Source organism: Colletotrichum karsti (assembly GCF_011947395.1).
Source record: "Colletotrichum karsti strain CkLH20 chromosome Unknown Scaffold85, whole genome shotgun sequence".
NCBI lineage: Eukaryota > Fungi > Ascomycota > Sordariomycetes > Glomerellales > Glomerellaceae > Colletotrichum > Colletotrichum karsti.
The window spans coordinates 8,348-32,008 of record NW_024065985.1 but is presented as its reverse complement, the minus strand read 5'-3'; the positions used below and the strand labels follow the sequence as shown (position 1 = coordinate 32,008).

Below are 23,661 nucleotides of genomic sequence, written 5' to 3'. Positions count from 1 at the left end.
GGAAAGAACTGGCTGCGGGCTGGTGGCCGCCCCTCTCTTTCCTTCGATTTCCAGAGTGAATAAGTGACTGGGGCGATACCTCCGCCAGGGCGTATCTTTAACATCACCTGCGGACAGCTCCAAAGTCGACTCCCTCCTTCTCATCGAGATCGATCAACAGAGCGTACCTTCGATCAAACGCTCCCAGATCGCCTAGCGATCGAAACCAGGCGAATGCCACTTTCCCTTTCCGCTACCACATGCCTGTCCTCACTCTCTCTACGCTGGTCTACCTAACGGATACCGCCACTGCACCTCCTCCAATGCCCAGCACCCACCGGGCAGTATCCAGCACACAAAGTACGCACGCAGATTGTACCACCCGGCGCGCTTTGGGGCCTATCCTGGCTCTGGCTGGTCGTTGTTGTACCTTACTTGCTGGCACCAGCAACCCGGCAGCCAGCAGAAGCAAGCACCACACCTCGAGCATGGAACATTGCTCCATTTTACTCCGGTCTAACACCTTACTTTTCACTCGAGCTTGGAGGGGGGACCGCCATCCGTACTAATACTTTGTCCCTAGTCGTTCCAGCCGACCCCGAAGCACGAACCCTTGGTTTGTTATAAGACTTCATTGCTGCCCTGTCCCACTTCCGCCACCTTCCCTTCACACAACCCTTTGGTCTCGACCGTCAAGCTCCCTCGCCGACCACAAACGTACCGAGTCGACTGACACACGCTCGACCACTGCAAGCCATCAACTTACACCACCATCGAAATCGAACAAGGCGTTTCTGGCTTCAAGGTTCTAGCCAATAAAGCCTCATCGCCGTCGGCCCGCAAAACGAATAACCCTGACGAAGCCGAGGAGGACCTTGATCGACTACGCGATCTGCGATAAGCCTCAAGTCAAAATCGATATAATAAACGGATCATCTCCGACGACGACGACGTCAGCGAAAATGCCCAAGCGATCGCTAGACGCAAGCAACATATCGCCCACCATGCAGATGGATAGGGGGCAGAAGAAGGTACGAATCCGTGGAGGACGTCATCGCAATCGGCTCTTCTTCCCTCTGTTGTTCTCCTCAATCTGTATCTTGACCTTCCTCGATGGCCTCAATTTGTTGCTCTCGCTCAATTGCTTGCCACCCACACCCACTGGATGATGCCCACACCATAACAGCCTATCATGCCACAAGCCCACACCACAACAAACTTTCCCACCCTTTGGCCATAGACTAACAGAATCCCGCAGACTGAGAGATCTCACGAAGAGAACCAGGAGCGGGCATACATCGCCGCCTCTCGCCGTGCAGACCGCAGCATTGAAGCTCGCGTCCAGTCCGCAAAGATGGCCAGTGAAATCCACAAGAAGCGAACTGGCAAGGGCTTCAAGATCTCCGAGGCCATTGTCCAGGCAGAGGAGATGTATGAGGAAGAAGAGGACGACATGCCTAGGTCCTACCGCATGCTGGCAGCTCACCTACAGACCGGCTCTCCCGAGTTCGACTATAGAGTAAACGCCTTCTTGGCCAACCGCGTCGCTATGGCAAGCATGGTCGCTGGTCTTCGTAACCAGGAATGGGCCGACAACCCAATCAACAAGATGTTTGCCGAGCAGTTTCCCGATGCCACCAAGCAGGCCCAGGCTCTTTCTCGCAACTTGACCAACTCCATGTACTATCAACCGGTTGCGCCTAACTCGATGCCCCAGCGACAGCCTCAGCCAGACCACCCCGTATCGAGCCCAATGTCGCCTTCATTCAGCACAGTAAATTTCCAGCAAGCCCCACAGCAACAGCCACGGGAGAGAACACAGTCTGTGGCCTCTCCCATGGATGTATCTACGTCAGTGGTGCGAGACGTTGCTCAGTCGCCACCCGCCCTGTCTCCATCCTCAGAGGCAGCCGCTGCTAGTCCGTCAACTCGCACTGCGTCGACTTTCCCGTCGCCAATGACGAGTTTAGACGCGACTTTGTTCCCACTGGAGTCGTCCTTCACCTCCGAGCTGCCTATGGAAGCCAAGATGATGGTACCTAACTTCGACATGAATGACTCCATGTCCCAGATGTTCATGGGCAACCCGTGGCAGCAGCAAGCTTACTACCCCGAGATGGCCGACCTGAAACATGATCCGTCACTCGGGGATCCGTTTACCTCCCACGAGTATTTCGACGGCCACCTCAACCCGTACACTCAACGGTACGACGGTCTTCGCAGCGAGTGCGCTACCCCTGGTCAGACGACCAACGACAGCTGGGACACTTTTGTCAACTTCGACAACTTTGACGACAGTGCCACTGGTACTGCCGAACCGACCTTGTAGTCGGAAGTACACGCGAGGTGAGGGCTCGCGCGTGCTCGGAGGAAAGTGAGGCGGGCTGTAATGAGGAGGACCGGTTGGAAGGCCTCCGAGCACGAAATTACGAAGGGACCCTGGCTGGTTCAGCACGACTTTTTAGAGTTAGCATTGCATCGGTCGGGCCATCAAAAGGAGCATAGGATACCCTTAGCTGTGGCGGCGTTTTTGGTTTTTCCGGGATATCTCTCCAGCGAGCTTTTTGCTATTCTTACGTTTCTGTTTTCAAGTTTCTGTCCGCCATTCGGACTCTGGGCTATTATGCCCCATTTTCTTTATACGGAGGGTGGGATTGGGAGGGCTACGCACCCCTGGAGGTGCAGTAGCCACGGGGTCAAGGCGTGAAGAGACGCTCCCCAGAAAGAGGCGGGAATGTATCTGCCGACATGGACGTGGAGGAAGTGGGGAGACGCACAGAGAGTCACAATCGGGGCGGATGGCGTGGAGGAGGAATCAAAAATCAGGACAAACTCTGAATTTGACGACAGAAAAAGGGGTTCGCAAGAATAAGGTCTCGCCGTTGCGTGAAAGCGGGTGCTGGTAAGAGGCACTTTTCGGCGAGGCCGTCACTTAGTCGAGACTGCACCAAAAAAAAATTAGGAAAAACAGAAGAAAACACTGATTCGTCAAAAGCACGTTCTTCATTGGTGGTTCTGCGCGTTCTGGATGTTGTTCTGATGTGGCATTTCGGTGACATGATTCCATCGTGAGTGGGGTGGGGAAGGTGTGCTGTTCACACACCCCTAGCTTCGTGTCTTCGGCCGCCTTGTCGACGTTCGCCCGTCTGGCGGACCGTTGTCGAAGGGGGCCGTTTAGTGCGGCATGTACTCGAAAGTGAGTAGGTTTGATCCCAGTTATCGTGCGATGTAGGCTGTCCTGAAGCTGGGCTGCTGCCATCTACAGTTCACGCACGAGGTATACGTATTCTCTACCGTGCGAGGCAGTAGGTAGACGGCTCGATTGTTCCTTCTAATGGGTACCACGAGAGGTGACGATGTCAGGTGGTCTCGGGCGTTTTTTACACGACTGACACGACGCCCCTCCCGGTGAGTTCGTGCTGTCGGGCCTTCCAGGTGGAGTATATAAGTAAGATCGCGTTCTGGTAGGAGAGTAATAAGATGGTTGAGAGAATGAAGTTTGGAACTGGAATAACTTTAATGATACGGCTCGACATGTCGTGGGATTGGTGCGTGCTGGGAGCATGGATGTCTACTTGTTTGAGTTGCTGCGTGGTGTTGAACAGCAGGTATTATTCCTTCGCGGATACCTTCAAGGGGGAGATGATGGATGCTTGTGGTGATTGTGTGTCATGTCGAGCTCGGGGAGGTTATTGGTAGGTTCGTGCATAGCTACTCGTTGAGCATGGTATGGTGTTGACGTGATATCATGCAAAGAGAGCTCGCGTCGAAATTGCTGGGTTGTTTTCTTGGACGTGTTGTCTTCTGATATACTCCTCTTCTGTGTTCTTGAGGAAGATGGTTTCTTGGAGTTTGGGGTTGGGGGTTGTATATAAATGCCTTCATTGGGCTGTTTCTTTCCATTGGAGACCAACGATGAGAATCCTCCAGTCCAGTTCTGGTGAAGTTCCCATTTTTGATCGGCGAAAATAGCATTATATCTTTTACAGATTTGACGTGATGTGATGATGGAGGTGAGGGAGGGTGGCTTCGGGGAGAGCTATCCTCATGGTGTTTATATGTTGATACTGAATACATAACCGATGAGGGTGAAGGATGGTGATAGCGCGAGTTTTATCACAAGCTGGCAGTATACGCATGCTGGACGTTCTATGTTCTTCGGAAGAACCTGAGTTATGGATGAAACGGTATGCTTGTCGAAAAACATTTCAAGAATCATTTCACGCTCCCACCCCATATCGCTACATTTGTTGGTTGAACATCTCGCAACGAGACGTGCGAGCGGAGGAGCGTTTTATACCCTCTGGGAGGTAGTTTGACTTTGTTTCCCAAGTGGTATCACGGCAGCCAGGACGGCTTGGGAGGGAAAATAGTAGTTCGGTGACAAGAAGGTCCCTCCTCATAAGACCTTGCTCTTGCTGGAGTTACGCATACATACCCTTAAAGAAATGGGGACTATGTTATGGTTTGGAACTCAAGCTCGTGGCTTTGCGAAGCGGCATCCCAAATTTCTATTTAAAGTCGTCATCACTTTGCAGTAGACTTTAATGTATCCCCAGGTGATTCGGGCGTTGAACGTAAGTAACTTTGCTTTCGAAGTAGGTTGCTCTCTTGCCATGTCCATTGGATCCTTTGTAATATAATGCAGTATCTTGGGAAAGGCCAATAGCTGCTCCATTACCCTTTATGTCATTAGGGTGAATATCTCGAGGACAGCAATGACTGAAAACGGCGGTGGGGATTCTCTCTATTGGGGGTTTCCTTTTGGCTTGTCGTTGGAACAGCTAAGGTGTTGATGTGGCTCTTGATGAATTTGTCTCAAACTCAAAGAGAATCAGTAAGAAAGCATGAACATGGATGTAGCCGGACTGAGTGTCTTTGTCTGTATTTCTCTAGAGCGTATTTATCTTGTTTTGTAACAGGTTCTATGAGATGGGCTTCGTTTCTCAGATGCTCGGAAGGCCGATCCAAATTTGGTTTTGCCATGGCACAATCCTATCCCGTAGCCACGCTTGTTGGTAGGGCGAGTGTCAATCTTAACGTCTCATACAACTCCTCAGTATAAAGTATTTCTTTTATCAATTCAGTCACATAGACAAAGACACAATGGTACCGATGCAATGGGTGCTCTGATTCTCAGTCACAGCAGCCTGTCTGGATATATCCGCGGAAAACACGATGCTGAGAGAAAGCCTTGTCTGAGCTGTATCTTGCTGGAGAGATTCGCGATACTGAGGACGAATAACCTACAAACAGAGAGGGAAATGATAGGTGACGAATGACGTTATACAAAATGGAGACCTGTCCCCCGGCCTTTGGGTCCGACCTGCATCGCGATATAGAAGTTGCCAGAAGCTGTGGCCTTGTCAGCTAAGACGACTGCTCCACCAAAGAATGTCCGATCGATGATTGGCTGTGAGAAGATTGCAATCGTTGCTGGTCATCCTGTTTTATGTCTTCCCTGGGTGTTTCGATCATGCCGGTGTTCTCGGCTGGGAACCCCGCTTCCAACGACCCCGCGTCCGGAAACACGGGGGTATGGCCCCGCTGTTACGGCGTCGGGACGGGCGGGGAAGACGGGTTTTTCGATATTTAAGTTGAGAGGTCAACTAGGTTAACGTAAAACAAGACAATGGATTTCTTCATTCCACTGTGTACAAGTTCATGACTGAGGGCGACATGACTTGCTGGTACTCAAGGAATTGCATAGGTCCATGGCCAATGGCTGTTGCTCAGGCTGACAGCTGCAACGCGAAAGTTGACCTTGTGTCGTGGCGTCTCTCACTTTCGTCAGTTTGCGAGTATTACTAGATGAGTGATTGGCAGGGGAAGAAACGTTTTGGGTGTGAGGTCAGCTGAGTGATGGATATATGACTAGACTTGGCGTTTCCGATACTCTGGCATAAGATGCTACGAGAACAACATGGCATGTTCAATTTCGATTCTCTTTGGGGAATGAATATTCAATCAATTTACTGTGTTTCTATATACCTAGTCACAAGTTTCAATTTGGTTTGCGCCATGATTTTAGGGGCGTTCTCCCCCATCTGCCCAATGTCACGTGTGGGAGTGCCTGGGCTTGGACCAGGCTTCGAGCCCGTTGGAAGTGCATGCGAGAGCTACCCATATAAAACCTCGCCGGGCGTTAATTTCAATGCTCCCGAGCATAGAAGGCCCGGTTCGGTGTCTGTAAGCTTCCTTCACATAAAATTGGAGAGTTAGTTACCAGGCTTGCCATCATCTCCCAGAGGCCACAGCTGGGACTGGAAGTTGAATCGACGACGCTGAATACTACATTGATCAAGATTGACTTACAGCTGTCTGTCACCATTTTTCTTGATCTGGCGAGTATTCTACTGTGCGGTGTTACGTCTTTTAGACAGTTTTCTGCCTAGATAGGGATGTGACTGTGGAGATAGGGGTGCGAATGTGGCGATGGGGGTGCGAATGTGGCGATGGGGGTGCAACTGCGGACCACTTTGCGACATCCCCAGCCGCGACGCTCCTACATTTCGATCCTAGAAAACACAAATGTCATACTTATACTCTTTAAAAGATCACAGATTGCTCGTACGGTGAAGTGATCCAGAGTCTCACAGGCCGTAATTTTATCCTGCGAGCAGCCTGCTAAGAGAACGTCAGGTGTAGCCATACCACTGAACTCAGACCGTTCACGTGTCTATGAAACTCTCTGGTTGGAAGAAGGCTTACTAGATCTAATTACCCCGAGTTAGCTTAGAGCCGTCTTTCCTGCCAACGCATGAAAGGCTTGCATAGATAAAGCTTCTGCTGATGGGTGCAGGTTTGTTGAGTTGTTTCATTCTAAAGCTCATACGCAACTAATCTCACGGCCCCTGGTCCTGTCAGACGTTGATCATGGTTTTATAACAGTGTTGAATAATATAAAGAGACCGGTGCTGGAGGACGATGATTCGAAAACGCATTCAAAGTCCAACTTTGTATGAGTGTTACTGAAGGGATGCACAAAGCAGGTTATCTTATCACTGCCACATCAGTTATGACTGAACGCTGCCTGCATCCGCCACGTCAAGAGTGATCAGCAAGTTGCAGAACAACATAAGTAAATACCTAGCAAGTATAAACAGTAATAGGTCGCTGGCGCGAGACCCCAAAATTGTGGGGAAATCGCGAAGATCGTGATTTTAAACAGATGATAAGATTGAGTTGATACACAATTATGCTCCTTTTTCTTCAAGTAGTGTCCATGTCCAACCCTTGGATGGCGCCTTATTAGACGAGTAAGAATGTTAAAGCGGTTATGCAGAATGCGTCAGATGGTATAAAAGTATTGATAGTTGTGCAATGTTTGTTGATGGATAGGCCTTCCACGTCCATAGACTCATCCGATTATTAAAAGGGAAGGAATAAGACCCCAAAGGCTGTACAACTGGGATCTGTAACATCAGGGCCAAACCACGGTTCGAATTTGCAACTACCGCTCTATCCCGCCTTGACGTCCATCATCCCAGGAGCATTCATATGAATATGAGTATGTTGGAGATGCTGCTGTGTCTCATGTCCTTCTCCTTTCCATTGTTCTTTTCTCGCTATACTGCTGGTTAACTCTAATCCAAGATGGTAGCAACCCAGTAGCTCCAGATGCTCTATTCGTGCTTGCGGTCGTCCTATACATGACATTTGTCCTCGAGCAATATATGCTAGGTTCCGGGCATCAATCCGGCCTGGCTCGGATCTCTGCGACGGTAGGTAGGTAAAGTTCGGGATCCGATATGCTGGACCCCACGGAAATCTCACGTCCAGTCTAGATTCGGGATGAACAATAAAGCTTAACTTCGCAATGTGTTCTTCAATGATTACCAGTGAGTCAGATCATGGCAATGCAGCAGACTTAATTTCCTTTAGAATGAACTCCATGGAAATACACTTGTCAGAACAAATGCAATACGCCGCGCAATACAATGCAGCCACCCTTATGATCTGGTCATAGATATCTCGCCATACCCAACGAGTACACATTTAACATTCAATATTCTGAAAGAATAAAACTCTGTCCTGATACATACATACACTTGTCAGAATGTCGATGCCGAGTTCTATTATCGACGAATCAAGCTGCTTCTCAGTCGCGCCAGCGTTTTCGTCGAATATATAAGTGCATAGGAAATGCCAAACTGTGAAGTTCTGAGCAATATCCATGTTGATTATATCCTGGTGACTCGGTGAGAAAGTCCAGTTTTCCTCCAGATGCGGACGTGCCTTACACAACATAAAAGGCTCGAAGAGCTTGACAGTTCGGGGAAATCGAACATCATCGCCGTTGCCGTCTTGCATCTGGCAGCTATTCATAAGTTTCGTCTTGGATTATACATGCTAAGTTCGCAATGTCCTGGCCAGCTTGAACTTGGCTGCGAAAGACCGGGCTGATGGCTTGTCGTCTTCGTTGAACCACTTTTGAGACCTCATCCACATCCCTAAAGTCGCACGAAAAGACTCAAGGTACAGAATTATACCGAAGAATCATAGAGGTTAGAAGATATACTGCTTCGAACCCTCAATGTGCATTAAGGAAACCAGTTGGCTGTATGACGAATGTAGCACGGAGGCGAACTCAGTTGACTTGGGTAAATATCATTCTTTTAGATGCCGGGTATCATACAAAGCTACATTATTCCCCGTTCGCTTCGACCTCCGCCTCTGCTTCTGCCTCAGCCTCCGCCTCAACCCTCTCTTTCCTCTCCTTTTGCTGCGGCTTGACCTGCCCCATTCGCTGCTGCTCCAGCTTCCTCCTCTCCCACGGCTTCAGCTTCATCTCCTCCGCAGGGCCGTCGACCTCCTTCGCCCACTTGACCCAGTCCGACCGCCTCGTCTTCCACATGTCACCCTTCCACGTGCGCCACACGCTGCGTCCGAACCACGACTCGCGCAGCGCCCGCTCGTGCTCCGCCAGCGAAGACATGATGGTCTGCTTGAGGTGGAACGGCACCGAGCGGTCCTTGCCGCGCGAGGGGACGTCGACGATGGCGTTGACCACGTTGTGGCCGGTCTGAGACTCTGCCAAGTCGCCGACGAGCGGGGCGAGGGCGCCGATGAGGATCTTGTGGAAGAACTCGTTTTGCTGCGCGGCAGGGCTGGCGAGTGCTGTTGTGAGGACGTTCACGGTCGCCATGGATTGTGTCGCGAGCTTGAAGAGGAGGTCGGAGGTGAGGGAGGTGAGGGACTTCTGGGCGACCTTCGCAGATTGACCGGGGATGCTGAGCATGGCTGACACGAGGTGTGCGCCGTGTGCGGCGATGGCGTTCTTGTTCTGGGGAGCCTGTGACTGTTGGAACTTCTCCTCTTCAACGGGCTCCTCCTCGACCAAATGGCAGAGCTTAGGCACGAGGTCCTTGGGGTCGGACCCGAGTGCTTGGGTCAGCGCCCTGGTGAGAGCAGCCTTCTCCTCGTAGGCACCACGGGCCTCGCAACGCTCGAAGAGGGTCTTGAGGACGTTGTAGCGGGCCTTGGAAACCAGGGTCGGGACAATCGGAATGATCTTCTGGACGGCCTCGACAAGGTCATCCTTGCTGACACGGTTGAGGACACGGAGAGCAGGGTACGAGGCAATGTCGTTGCGGACGTACGTCGCGATGCGCTCGCCGAAGAAGTTCTGCGACAGGGCCTTGAAGATCTTGCCGGGACAGTGCGTGATGAGGGTCTCGAGAAGACGGGAACCGATCTGATCGTAGACCATACTGTTGACGAAGTCCGCCGCTTGCGAGGTGCTGTCGCTGAGGGACTTCGGGGCGTCAGGCAAGAGCCTGTACAGCAGAGTCTCATTGCTTGCCGCTGCCGAAGACTTGTCGCTCTTGTGGTTGAGGGAGATGTCGAGCTCCAGCAGGAGCTGCAGGAGAGGGTTGCCGGTTGGGTGCTTGGCGAGAACACGCAAAGCGGTGAAGTCCATGCCGGCGACGGCATCCTGGATGATCTTCTTTGTTGCCATTATGAAGGACTCGGGGACGGCTCTGAGCCCTTGGCTGAGATCTTGAGAAGCAGCACCGGCTCCCGCGACAGAGATGTGCTCCTTCTTCTTGCTCTTCAGCAGCGACTTTGTTGCTGAGTCCTCCAACGGGCGACCAGAGAGGACAACGAGGAGCACTCGCAGGGTGTGGGATCCGAATCGGTCAGTGAGCAGGAAGCCCATGTGTTGCTCGAACTCGTCCAATGTCATGAGGAAAAGATTCTCCATAGTCGTGTCCTCCTTTGCTTCCTCGCCATCCTGCATCTCCGTATCATCCTCATCCTGCGTTTCGGGAACAATACCACCCAGCTCCTGTGTAACGACCGGGGCAGACTGCAAGAACAGTGTTTCGCAGCAGTGACTGGCGAATCGGTGCTGAACAAGCGACAGGAAGTGGCCTGCAAAAGCATTGAAGATCTGCTTCTTCTGCTTGATATTCGAAAGCAAGATCAAGCGCTCCATCAAACGCGACAGCGATTGACTGCTAGCGAGCTTGAGCTCCTTGCCCTGGGCCTCCTTGTAGATGTTCTGCAGAAAGACGTCGCGCTCTTCCGTGGTAGGGAATTGGTTCAACTCGAGAAGTTCGTCGGCGCGGCGGAAGTATTCCTGCTCCTCGTCGGCGAGCATGCCGAAAAACTCTCTCTCGGGGCCATTGCTGGGGAACGACTGCTGTTGCTCGCCGTCATTCTCGTAGTCGTTGGCAGGCTCCGCGTTTTCTTCGGTCTCGTCTTCGGTGCGTCTGCGCTTGGCTCGCCGTTCTTCGAAGTTGGCCTCGTGGGTCTCCCTCCTCTTCTGCTTTCGCTCGTCGCGAATCGCTTGTCGTTTTGTTCTGGGCTTAGGCATTGTGACTGAGCGTGACCGATGCAGGTGCAATTGAGTGGGTGGCTGAGGAACAGAGCGGAACTCGTCGCATGTGCTTTGGAAGCTGAGCCGAGAAAAAAAATTTGGCCAGCGCCTGCTATCTTATCTCTTATCTTATCACGACCCCACCTTCCTCCCTGCCCTTGACGATGCCCCTGCCTTCCATTCCTCGATGTCAGCTTAAACGTCGTTCTCTCCTTCTGTTTCTCATTGCGACGTTTCCTTGGACCTACATTTGAATTTCAGACGCCCAGCTTGCGATAAACTCTTGCAAAATGAATTCAGAACCTTGACCAGATATATTCTGATGCACACCGAACATTGGACGACGAACTCCCATTCGGCGCCCGAGTGCATGAACATGTAAGTCTACGAAATGGTCTAGGAATATGGCGCTGACAGATCGTACAGTATTCGTCTATCGTTCTATCTATGATTGTTTTCGTGTACTCTTGAGATGCTCGATTCTCAGATCCCTATGTACCGGTAGTCATCCATCGGCTCATACCACAACCTCCTTGCCAACCTCCTCCAACGCCTTGAACAGACCATCGACGGTTCCCTTCAAGGTTTGGCAGTTCACTACCACGCGGAAGAAGCTTCCCTTCTCTCCTGGAGCATAGTCCACCATGAAACCACGCTCGATGAGCCTGGCAACCATTTGGCTCGTACGTTTTGTGTTGTTCTCCGGTTGCTCCGCAAGCTGACCGTTGGGTGCGTAGTAGAAGCAGACCTGCAGGCAGGGCGGCGGGTTGCTCGACACCAAAACGAAGTTGCTGCTGTTTTGCACCAGCGTGGCAAGATGCTCTGCTAGCGAGAAGGCATGGTCGATCTGCTTCTCAAACCCGCCAGCACCATAATAGATCCACGCAAGGGCCAGCTTGAGACTGTCACCCCTACGACCGCACTGCAGGGTCAGGTCTGCAAGGTCCCAGACATCGTCGGCCTCATCCACGTTATGGAAAAGGTACCCGGCAGGAAGAGTGTTGGCCTTGTGGAAAACCTTCTCGTCTGGAGTCAGGAGAAACGAGCACGTCACCGGCACGTTCATCATCTTGTGGGGGTTGACAGTAAGGGAGTCCGCCAGATGCGAGCCCTTCAACTTGGACTTCTGCTTGTTCGAGAAGATGGCGGATCCTCCCCAGCTTGCGTCAATGTGGAACCACATTCCAAACTCCTTGCAGATCGCCGAGATCTCCTCGAAAGGGTCGTACGAGCCCATGACTGTTGTTCCTGCCGTGGAGTTCACGTACAGAGGCGTCTTGCCCTCCGACTTGGCTCGCACGACCAGCTCTCTCAGTGCGCTAGGAATCATGCGGCCCTCGGAGTCGATCGGCACCGCCCACACGCTTGAGGCACCGAGACCGCACGTCAACGCACTTTTCTCGACAGAGTAGTGCCCGTGTGCACTAGTGAAGACGACGAAGTCATGCGAGCCATTTCCAGTTGCCTTGGTCTCCGGGTACAGCGCGCTGCGAGCGACTACCAGGGAAGTCAGGTTGGATGAGCTGCCACCCTGACATGTGACACCACCAGCTCGCGGGCCGGTGAAGCCAAACAAGTTCGCAAATTTTCGTGCAGTGATCTTCTCAATGATGCTCAATGCCGGCGAAACTTGATATACATGCAGCTAACTTGGTCAGTAGTTGCTCCGGTCCCGCGGAAGATGACTCACATTTGTGTTCAATATAGACAAGAGCAGGTCCGACACAACTCCGACCTAACGGATTAGCGATGCTTTGGCAGATCAAGAAGCGGACTTACAGGAGTGTTACTGGCATAGAGCTTGTCCATGAAGCCTTGGTCCCAGGTGTTTACGCTGTACCTCAAGATCTTCTGCACTACGTCGAGCAAGCCCTCTTTACCGAGGCCATCACCCTCAGGCAGGGAGAACTTCAACTTCTCCACGAGGGCTTCGGGCTTCTGGGTGTCTACCAGCACATTGCTTGGGACGCCGTCGATGTTCACCGAGGTGTTGCCGGTCGCCTTCTGACTTGCGGCTTCATCAGCAGCTCTGATGTAGGGAACGACCAGCCCTTTGACTGCTTCGAGCAACTGCAGTCAGATGGACATATTAGCCAATGTCTGGCGGCTTTCTTTGAGTCATTTCCGCGGAAATACCTACATCATCGACTTCTTCAGCTCGCCTTAGTTGCTGCAGGGCAGCATGGTTGCCATTGACGCCGTTCATGATGATGGTCAAGACCGGATGAAACGGGTAAAAATTCTCTCAGAGCAGCTAATCCCGCAAATATTATCGAGAAGAGTATTCAAGTTCCCAGAAAATGACTGTCGAATATACGTCAAGCTCAACAGACGGCCCGGTCTACCGAAATGCTCAGTACTGCGATGCTCTGCCAGGATAAGAAACGGGAAGAAATTCCTCATGGGCCGGCCCTCTTTCGGATGACGGCACATCGGAGAGAATTGGCGCGACCGCGGCCGGGGTTAGCCGCCGTCGCCGCTGACCCGCCGCCGATGGATTTCATAATCATCGGCGATTTTTCGTCATTTGACGGCGAAGCGGGGTTGGCCAGTTCGCTTCCCAGTTTATATGTGCTTCAAGAGCCCATCTGCTCAATCATCTATGAGAGAACCAAAGCCATCGATCATTGCAGATACCGGACGTCTTGCTAAGCGTCCCAGCAAGTGCAGGGAGCAATTCCTCCAGACTGCCAACACGGACGCCGGGGCTGGTGCGACCCGGCCCCGACAGCCGCTAACTTTGAAGGCCGCACAGCTTAGACACTGAGCCGTCTCCGGCTGTCCCGCCCGCGCCGTCCCTTGGACATGTCTCACCGTGACGCCGGCCCCTTTTGCGTGCGTCCCGAGAGCATGGCGACGCACGCTGCAGGAGAATTGGGCTGCATATGTTGGGCCTGGCGAGGTGTTTGCTGCTTCTGGTTCTCGCAGGCATGTTGACTCGGGCCATGTTTGTTTCTGTCCCAGCAGCTTGGGCGGATCAGACGACAAGCGCCTCTTATTGACAGGGCATGGAATTGGGCAGCAAACATTTGTCGTCTGACTCTGGCGAGTAATGGAACGACACTTTTCGGAATACGGATTCGCTTTGCAGTGATGGGCGACGCATAGAGAGCAAGACTTTCGGTTTTCTGGCATGTTGCGGGCGTCTTTCGCCAGATCCTTGGGTCTCACAGCAGCTTTCTCACCGCTTCAACTGCAACGTTGTCTTACCCCCTGCGTTGGCTCCTCAATAATCTGCCATTCGTCTCGACAATCTCAATGATCTCCTCGCCCGCAGATGACCGCGAAAACTCTGTCGGCAAGTTCCTCGTGTCCTGCAATCACGACGCCAGGGAATGGCAGATCCCGCTGAAGCGAATGTGCTTCCAGCTCGGGCTCCCGTCCGTGCGCATCTATTCGAAGGCCGAGCGGTGGGCTCGCCATCTCCCGGTTGTGATTAAACCGGAAGAGGCTCCGCATGGCAAATCACCGCCGGCACTTGCCTGCTTCTCGAAAGGGTTGACGATGGAGCACGAAGCTGTCATTGACAGACGGTAGTCGTTTTAGAAATCACGGGGAAGTTTCATGAACTGAACCCTTGGGGTAAGGGAGAGTGCCGGGCATAAGTGTGATCAATGCAGGTACGTGGCATCTGAAGATGGTTTGAAACAGGAACATCGATCGTGACGAAGGGAAGGATACTCACTTTCGCGATGGGCGACCAGCGCTTGTCGAATGAGCAAAACATTCAGAAGAGAGTCGTTGCGCGCGGCAGGGCTGCATCTCAGCTGTGCGACGGGACCCCGTGGGCTTGCATGCAGCCGTCTTCCCGTGCATGCGACTCGATCGCAATCAGGCCGAGCAGAAGAAGCTAACGAGCGGCCCGACTTCTGCTGCACATTGACGCGGTGGCTTGCAGGGAATGCCGTCGACAAACCGACCTGATTTTGCGTGATTGGATGTGCAGCAGCATATCCCAGTGGACACACGTGGTACGGCATTCAGGAACCAGGCACGGAGAATGCCAGAGGAAAGCGAGGAAGCATCTCGAATGATGCAGATGCAGATGACAGACTTCGAGTGTCCATCGGCCATGGAGCCGGGGAATCGGGGCCAAGACGATGCGACGGGAAGAGCGTCATCAAGTTTCCGTCGCACCGGACTCGCGTGGTTCCTTTGCCCTGGACTACGCCACCTTGGGAAGGTCGGCGGTGGTGTTCGTCTCCCTGCATGCGCCCAGTGTGGTGACCCTGCAACATCAATTCGTCGGAGACGGTCGTTTCTTTTGCTTTTTGCTTGGGAGGCGTGGGGAGATATCGGCCGAGGACGAGATATGCTTGTTCTGGCTGACAGATTCTGGAGTCGCTCGAGACTGGGGACATCCATGGCAATCTGTGGCCACTGACCGTCACGCACCGTCACCGAGCAGCTCTGCTTTTCTCGAAGACGACACGGTCGAATCAAGGTTTTTGTAGGGCATCAATGGACGACCAACGCGCCCTACCCAAGGCTGGGCCTGGATCACAACGTTTCAGCGAGCTAAACAGCTTAGGCAATTCATCAACGGCGTCGTTTGTTGCTGTCGCGCTGTGCCTGGTTCCTGGGCCGTCGGGGGACGATCACCTGCCGCATTCAGGGGCGGGACGACGCCGACCACCACCAACACGAAGCAGGGACAAACGGCCAGGTTGGGGAAAGAACTGCATTGGGCGAGCAAGCTGAGTGTTTTTGGGGGCGGGAAGTTCGCGCGTGGCGGCTTTTAGGCCGAAAATCAAGGTGGCTGCTGCTGGGTGTGACGAGCTAACATCTCGACCACTACAGGCTCACAGATAAGCGACCACGTTTCTGACGAAGACGTGATTTCATCCGAGTTGGCTTTAGGGGGGGTTGGGACAATTGACAGACAATTCGAGACAGGTTTGGAAAAGGGGTACGGATGATGATATCTTTCTGGATTGAGTATCCCCCCAGTCGATGAGGCTTTCTTCTTGCTGCAGATATCGAATTGCAGAGATCCACGCCTCATTTCGAGATATCGAAAAAAACCGGCAGGAGGAGGCTCCGACTGTTTTGTCGCGCTGGCGGCTTCGCTCTCAGATGCAATATCAAAACGCATGTAATCAACTGAATCGGGTCTCGTTCATTAAAAGACCCCCGGTCTGCGCACCGACAGGATCCCGGCCGCGGGCCCTGAACTCTCGGGACGACATGTCCAGAAACAGAAAAGAGGCCACCCCCATTCCTCCCGTCGAAGCAAAGAAGAATGCGAGTGAGAAAATTTGACGAGTCGGATTATATTGGGAGGACAGAGATATGACTGGGCATTTCGTATGCACGGGACATGATAGGGGGCAAAAGGAGGGCACTGCAAATTTGCATCTCTCCTCGTGTCATTATTCTAGAATTTCCATACATGAAGCAGCTTTTGGCCGTCATATCTCGTTGGAGCTTCCCATAACTGTACACAGAGCCAGCAGACCTAGATCATTGGATCGCAACACATCGAAACACCAAAGCCACGCTACCACAAAACCTCGACCGACAAGAAGCCGTGACGCAATCCGTGTTCTATCCCACCTCAAACAACCCACGCCACGCCAATCCAAGCACCCATAGCTCAGCAAGAGAGAAAAGAAGAGGCCCCGGACACTGCAAGGAGCTCCCCTCCTCGTCGAGCTAGCTCTGCCCCTCCACAGCCCACCACGCGCTCGCCGCCGAGACAGAGCCGCGCAGCAGTCCGAGTCGCAACCAAACAGGAGGAGGAGCCTGGCGTGGCTGGGTCATCAAGGCGGAAAGGAGGAGGAGCCTGGAGGTGCCATCAGAGCGTCTCACAAGCTTCATCCCTCAACAGCCAGAGACCGGGGTGGTTCGTGTGTTATTGTCGTTGGTGCCCTTTTTTTTTTTTTTTTCTTGCGCTCGAGCAGCAAGCTTCCTTTGGGGTGGAGGGAACACGCGGACAGCAGGAGAACAAAAGGCAGGGTGGCCATTTGCTTGGTTCATCCATCCGTTGTTGCTTTTTTTCCTCTCGTGTTCTTCTTCTTCGGACATTCTCTTCGCCTCTTTTTTTGTCATCAACTGGGATCTTTGTAGAACCGACGGGGGAACGAACGCAGTATTTTTTACTTTTCTTTTTTGCCTTCCCGCCCCCAACACCACCACCACGAAAATCAACCTTTCCATCCCGTTCATCCATCGATCCTACATTTCGACATAATTAGCAACGGACAGCAGTCAGCGACCGCAACCGCAGCACCACCGACCGAGTTACGAGTACGCCTGTGCCTTCAAAAAGCAAGTGCATCCCCCACCTGCATGCCACCTGCACCTGCAGCACCTGCGCGCCGGGCCACTAGTCTCTCTCCAACCAACCAACACCGTCGTCATACCTCAAATTCCCATCTGAACTTATTACTCGCCGCATCTCGCTCCCGCACCTCTCACCCTCACCCTCACCTACACCTTCAACCCACACGGCAGACACGAACCCCGACTCTCACCTGTCGACTGCATCCCGAACTCGACGAACCAAGTCACTCAATCGCAACGGGAAAGAAGACAGGAGCTGTCTCACACGGTCGATACGAAATCGTCATTTCGTCCCAATCACCGCGCAGCAATTTACGGACCGTCCATCCATCCCCCACCACCAAGCTCCGGTCCGCAGAACCCCCAAAATCATCGTCGTCAACGACCGACGGACGCCACACAGACCGCACAAAGTCTTATTTGTTTGGTTTCCCCCAACACGCACACACCAAATCTACAAAACGAACGAGTCCTCTTTCGTCCGATTGCCAGAACGCCTCTCTCAGCTTACACAGGCTCGAAACCCATCATCGCCGCGGGCTTCCTAACCCAAAAGAAGAAAAACGGTCGAACCGCGCGCGCACGCCGCCCGCGGTCTGAGAGCCGAACCCAAACTAAAGGCCTCGTCCGAATTACACCCCCAAACCAAAGCAAACTCTCACTCAGCCTCCCAGCTGCTGAGGTGAGGTGTGTTTCCCTTTAACCTCCCGTCAAGCGCGCCATTCTTTTTCTTTCCCCAGCTTTTCCTCGGCTCTTGTTGCAGACAGAAAAGAAAGCTTGATTTCTTTCGCGAGCTCTTTTGTTCTGCTGCACACTGCGACAAGCCGCGAAACGTCGTCCCACAAAGCGACACCCGCACCGTTTAATCAGTCGCGAATCCTCTCCTCGCCCACGCGATCGGTGACGACACACGCCTTCTCCCCAGGACATATCCCCTCGCGAGGGTCACACTTTCACCAAACACCACACAACCACCAAACCGCCCAAAATGTCAATCTCACAACAACCCCCGATACCAATCTCCATCACGATCTGCGGCGACGGCGGCTGCGGAAAATCCTCCATCACCCTCCGCCTCGTCCGCTCCCAGTGGACCTCGGACTACGACCCCACCATCGAGGACTCGTACTCCATCACCCGCAAGATCGACGGCCACAACTACCACCTCTCCCTCACCGACACCGCCGGCCAGGAGGAGTACCGCGGCATGTGGGCCTCGTCCAACCTCGGCGCCGACGCCTTCCTCCTCGTCTACGACATCACCTCCCGCGACTCCCTCGACGCCCTCGCCTACTTCAACGACCTCATCGACATGGAGGCCGAGACCCGCCTCGACAACGCCGACCGCGCCAGGCGCGCAGGCATCTCCCCCGCCTCCTACCGCGACACCGTCTCCGCGCAGCCGGGCGCTAAGACCGTCCCCCCCGTCAAGATCGTCGCCGGCAACAAGTGCGACCTCCAGGAGTCCCGCGCCGTCCCCGCCGCCGTCGGCCTCGACTGGGCGCGCCGCCGCGGCTGCGGCTTCATGGAGACCAGCGCCCGCCTCGAGGTCAACATCGAGGAGACCTTCGCCCTCATCGTCCGCCGCGTCGTCGAGGCGCGTCGCCTCGCCACCATGGGCGTCAACGAGAACATGGAGATGGACCGCCGCGGCATGACCAAGCCGCTCGGGCCCCCTCCGGCCAGCGGCCGCGGGAGCGAGCAGAACGAGAAGCGCGGGCCGGGCGTAAGGGGTCCGAATCTGGACGGCGGGAAGATGAAGGGGCCTTCGATATGGAGGAAGTTGAGGTGTTGGTGAACACCACTCGCGACATCATCTACAGCCGGGGTATTGTAGAAAAGGGCAAGGCGGATTAGAAAAAAAGAGAGGGGGAGCAGAATTACTAACGAAACGTCATGACACGCGCCAAACGTCTGTACGAGGGGCCGGGAGGTGGCGGCACTTTGTGCACTTTCAATTTTCTTTTGTCTTTTGCAGGTGGAACGAATGCATACAGCAGGAGGAGGGAGGTGCTTACGCAGCGTCCCCTCCATTCATGCAATACCCTCCCGTATGGCGTCAGGGAGTTACGATCCTTCCAAACCCTTTTCTTTTAATCATGGCTTTTGTAAGGCCTATGTTTTTTTATACATGTTTTAGTATGTCTAGATACCACGGCGTATGCGCGGTCGACGAAGGCTCCCGTCGTAACCCTTACCCCCACCGAAGAGAGGATTCATTTTCTGTGTCTTGGTGCTTGATTTCAGCGATGGTGTTGGTGTTTGTGATTGTCTGTGGTCATGTATACTGGCGAAGTGGTGGCATTGATTGTGTCTAAACCAGAGAAACGAGATGTGAATTGTTTGTTTAGAAAGTATAAAAGAACCACTACATCTAACGAGATGAGCATGTATCCCATCATTTAACCCATCCAACGCCGGAACATGAAACCCGTGTAAGCGTCTCTTCATCTACTTTACCACGCAGGAAACAAGTCTAGTTCGAAATCTTGGAGACGGTCTTCTGCCAGAGGCCGTTGTGGGACCACATCCAGTTCTTGAGGAAGGGGGGGTCCATACCCGTCTCGAAGGCCTCGTTGCGGGCGGCGATCTGCTGGTTGAGGAGGGCCTGGCGGGCGGAGGCGCCGCGGTTGTGGAGGAGGGGCATGCGGTCGATGGCGTCCATGGCGAGGGAGAAGCGGTCGGTCTGGTTGCGGATGGCGAGCTCGAGCGGGGTGTCGATGTTGCCCTTCTCCTTGTAGCCGCGGACGTGCATGTTGATGGAGCCGGGGCGCTTGTAGGTGAGGCGGTGGACGAGCCAGGGGTAGGAGTGGAAGTTGAAGATGACGGGCTTGTCGTCGGTGAAGAGGGAGACCCACTCGGCGTTTGTGAGGCCGTGGGGGTGGTCCTCGTGGGAGATGAGCTTGAAGAGGTCGACGCAGTTGACGCAGCGGATCTTGAGCTCGGGGAAGTGCTGGAGGAGGAGGTCGATGGCCGCGAGGGACTCGTGGGTGGAGATGTCGCCGCAGGAGGCCATGACGAGGTCGGGCTCCTCGCCCTGGTCGGTGCTGAACTGGGGCCAGATGCCGATGCCCTTGGTGCAGTGCTCGACGGCCTTCTCCATGGAGAGGTACTGCAGGTGCTCCTGCTTGTCGGCGACGATGACGTTGACGTAGTTGGAAGAGGCCAGGCAGTGGTCCATGGTGGAGAGGAGGCAGTTTCCGTCAGGCGGGAGGTAGATGCGGACGACCTCGGGGCTCTTGTTGGCGACGACGTCGAGGAAGCCAGGGTCTTGGTGGGTGAAGCCATTGTGGTCCTGGCGCCAGACGACGGCGGTCAGGAGGATGTTGAGCGAGGCGATCTTGTTGCGCCATTCAACCTCGAGGGCCTTCTCGATCCATTTGCAGTGCTGGTTGACCATGGAGTCGATAACGTGAACTGCAAAATTGGTTAGCGACATTCTTTTTTGTGGCTGCGGGAAATTGCTTACTGAAAGGCTCGTAGCTGTTGAGCAGACCGTGTCGGCCTGTGAGGATGTAGCCCTCGAGCCAGCCCTCGCAAGTGTGCTCGGAAAGCATCTCCATCACGCGACCCTCGGGAGCAAGGTTGCCGCCGTTGGCATCCTCTTCGAAGTACTCCCCCATCCAGACCTTCTGGCCGGCCTCGTAGACCTTGCCAAGCTTGTTTGACTCGGTCTCATCAGGGCCAAACAGACGGAAGCTATTCTGGTTGAGAGCAATGACGTCCCTGAGGTATGTAGCCATGTTGTTCATGCTAGCAGCGTTGGTCGCGCCGGCCTTGTCGACCTTGATGGAATAGTTCTTGAAGTCGGGAAGCTTGAGCGGCTTCCTCAAGACACCACCGTTAGCGACGGGGTTGGCACTCATGCGGCGTTGGCCAACTGGGCACAGAGACTTGAGCTCATCGGAGATCTTGCCATCCTTGAAGATGCGCTCGGGCTCGTAGCTGCGCATCCACTTCTCCAAAATCTTGAGGTGTTCCGGGTTGGAGGCGACGCTGGGGATGGGGACTTGGTGAGCTCTCCAGTAGCCCTCCATGAAGTTATCGTCAATCTTGCGGGGGCCGGTCCAGCCCTTGGGACTGCGGAGAACGATCAGGGGCCACATGGGGCGGAAGGCCTTGCCGGACTCACGAGCCTGCTTCTGGTACTTGCGGATCTCCACGACGCAGTGCTCGAGAGTGGCAGCCATGGCCTGGTGCATGGTGTTGACATCGTCGCCTTCGACGAAGTACGGTTGCCAGCCGTAGCCGAGGAACAGGTTCTCGAGCTCTTTGTGTGAGATTCTGGCCAGAATGGTGGGGTTGTTGATCTTGTAACCGTTGAGGTGCAAAACTGGCAAGACGGCACCGTCGACGATGGGGTTGAGAAACTTGGTGCTGTGCCAGGCGGTAGCTAGGGGACCGGTCTCGGCCTCACCGTCACCGACCATGGTCAGAGCGATGAGATCGGGGTGGTCATAGACGGCGCCGAATGCGTGGGAGACTGAGTAGCCGAGCTCTCCACCCTCGTGGATGGAACCCGGGGTTTCCGGGGTGGCATGGGAGCCGATGCCGCCGGGGAAGGAGAAGGATTTGAAGAACTTCTGCATGCCCTCCTCATCCTCCGACTTCTCCGGGTAGACCTCGGAGTAGACACCCTCGAGGTAGGACTGCGATAGGACGGCGGGGGCACCGTGACCCGGGCCGGAGATGAAGATTGAGTCGAGGTCGTACTTTTTGATGAGGCGGTTGAAGTGCATCCAGGTGAAGATTTGACCCGGAGCGGATCCAAAGTGGCCGAGTAACCTCAACTTCAGGTGTTCAATCTTGAGGGGCTCCTTGAGGAGGGGGTTCTCCTTGAGGTAGATCATACCCAGAGACAGATACAAGCTAGCCTTCCAGAAGTCATTGTACTTCTCGATCTCCTCCTCAGAGAGTGGCTCGCCCTTGACCGTTGACCGAGCTGGGCCATAGGGGCTGATGGACTCGACCTCCTTGTCTGTCATTGTGGAGGTGGAGGGAGTTGTGTAAGTGATGGTAATAATAGGTTGTGTAAGTGTTCAGGCCAAGATGCCTTGAAAGTGGTGGTTTGGAAAGAGACAAGAAGATGGAAGTGGCTTGAGAGGGCTTGGTTTTTATACGTCTTTGTGAGGCAAAGTTGGCAGCAGAGAGACGAGGGCAAAGATGAGCTGCGGTCCTCCTGCCCAGAGGCAATCGGCGGATGGGCAACTCAGGCCAGATTCAGAAGTGGTGCTCACAGTCATGTTGCTGATCTCGAATTGTCAAGCAGGCGGTAGGCAGCTCGACGCAGGTCCGAGAGCTATCAGCCGATGTTGACGGGCCTGACCGGGGTGGGAGGCGAAGGTTGCGGACGTTGCAGAAAGAAGAGGCTAGTAGGGGGTTTACGAAGAAACGGGACGGGTACGTAGAAGTTGACGGCGTTCTTGGAGTCCTTTTGGAACGTGTGGTTGGCCTTTGAGAGAGAGTCCAATGGACTGGCAACGTGGGGGGTGGTCCATATCATTCGTGACACGCTCCATCGTATCCTGGAGTAGTGGGTTGTATGGTGGTGCGTGGTAGCATTCTCTGGGCATTCCGGAGAGTGCCTACCTTTGACAGGCCGGGGCCGGGGCATCTGAAAGGTGACCAGGCGCGGCTGCAGGTGAGCTGAGGAATTTTCGGGGTTTCCTTGCATGTTGTTGGCAGTTGAAAGTTGATCTCTGCGTGGATGTGCGTGGGGAGCAAGGTGAGAAAAAGGTGGTCTGATTTTCTGAAGCGACTTGACTGCGGTCTCTGGCGCTGGCCGACATGTAGCCGACGTCACCTTACGCCCCACGACGGTGTCTTTTGTGCTCTTGACCGCGTCATTTTGCTGTCTGTCTGTTTCTAGTAGATGCGTAACCGATTTTTGATAGACGTTGCCGTATTGCGTGCACACTGAGTGGTTTGGGTCAGAATAAGCGGATGCAGGATGCGGTGGTGGGTGTAGAAAGTTGATGTTGAGGTTGCTGTGTTACACGGGTCGCCAACTGGTGGTACCTTGCTGTTGGGAGCTGCTTTCACCTCTACCAGCTGCCACGGCCTGGAAGAGTCGTTGCCGGGCCGTCGATGGCCATAGACGTTCGCAATTCAAAATCTCAACCGTGAGGAAGTTGCGATAGGAGGCAAGATCAAGACGAGGAAAGCGCCGCCATGGGCCGTTGGATCGGGCCTTCCGTTTGAAAATGGCGGTAGCGAGCCTGCTGTAAGGCCACTGTAAGCAGTCGGGTGTCCTCCCGGGAGGCTCTGTCCGGGCTCCCGGGCTCACCGTTTCTGCTCTGTTACACTCATCCTACCAAAGCCAATTCGTCGTCACCAGGTGGCCTCATCACCCAATTTTCGGGAACGAGATGGTCAATTTCCAAGACAGCGGCAAATCAATCGCCAGATACGATTCCGACCTTGGCGTACCATCGACGCAGATAGCCTTCGTGGGATGTCTCCCAACCATCACGGCATTGTGGCCTCCTTGGTTCGAGAAAACAGCAGAATCCCCCTCCCTCGCCTAGGCAGAGCCTCCATCTGCTCTGACTCGGCGTGGCCAAGACCTACTA

At 54.0% G+C, this 23,661-nt stretch overlaps 5 protein-coding genes across 5 annotated transcripts; 2 read left to right on the top strand and 3 right to left on the bottom strand.

The window, feature by feature from the left end:
* Positions 1 to 941: 941 nt before the first annotated feature.
* On the top strand, positions 942 to 2,308 carry CkaCkLH20_13294 (uncharacterized protein; the record flags this gene model as incomplete). The annotated part of the gene is made up of 2 exons (XM_038896004.1): positions 942 to 1,010; positions 1,238 to 2,308. The coding sequence occupies 2 exons, from the start codon at positions 942 to 944 to the stop codon at positions 2,306 to 2,308; spliced, it is 1,140 nt and encodes a 379-aa protein (XP_038738696.1).
* Positions 2,309 to 8,626: 6,318 nt separating this feature from the next.
* Positions 8,627 to 10,801, bottom strand: CkaCkLH20_13293 (uncharacterized protein; the record flags this gene model as incomplete). Its single annotated transcript, XM_038896003.1, has 1 exon — positions 8,627 to 10,801. The coding sequence occupies one exon, from the start codon at positions 10,799 to 10,801 to the stop codon at positions 8,627 to 8,629; it is 2,175 nt and encodes a 724-aa protein (XP_038738695.1).
* Positions 10,802 to 11,321: 520 nt separating this feature from the next.
* On the bottom strand, positions 11,322 to 13,010 carry CkaCkLH20_13292 (glutamate decarboxylase; the record flags this gene model as incomplete). The annotated part of the gene is made up of 4 exons (XM_038896002.1): positions 11,322 to 12,449; positions 12,495 to 12,539; positions 12,584 to 12,874; positions 12,945 to 13,010. 4 exons carry the CDS (start codon positions 13,008 to 13,010, stop codon positions 11,322 to 11,324), a joined length of 1,530 nt encoding a protein of 509 aa, XP_038738694.1.
* A 5,067-nt stretch (positions 13,011 to 18,077) lies between these two features.
* On the top strand, positions 18,078 to 18,887 carry CkaCkLH20_13291 (ras small monomeric; the record flags this gene model as incomplete). The annotated part of the gene is made up of 1 exon (XM_038896001.1): positions 18,078 to 18,887. One exon carries the CDS (start codon positions 18,078 to 18,080, stop codon positions 18,885 to 18,887), a length of 810 nt encoding a protein of 269 aa, XP_038738693.1.
* A 678-nt stretch (positions 18,888 to 19,565) lies between these two features.
* On the bottom strand, positions 19,566 to 22,074 carry CkaCkLH20_13290 (uncharacterized protein; the record flags this gene model as incomplete). Its single annotated transcript, XM_038896000.1, has 2 exons — positions 19,566 to 20,506; positions 20,559 to 22,074. The coding sequence occupies 2 exons, from the start codon at positions 22,072 to 22,074 to the stop codon at positions 19,566 to 19,568; spliced, it is 2,457 nt and encodes an 818-aa protein (XP_038738692.1).
* Positions 22,075 to 23,661: the final 1,587 nt, after the last annotated feature.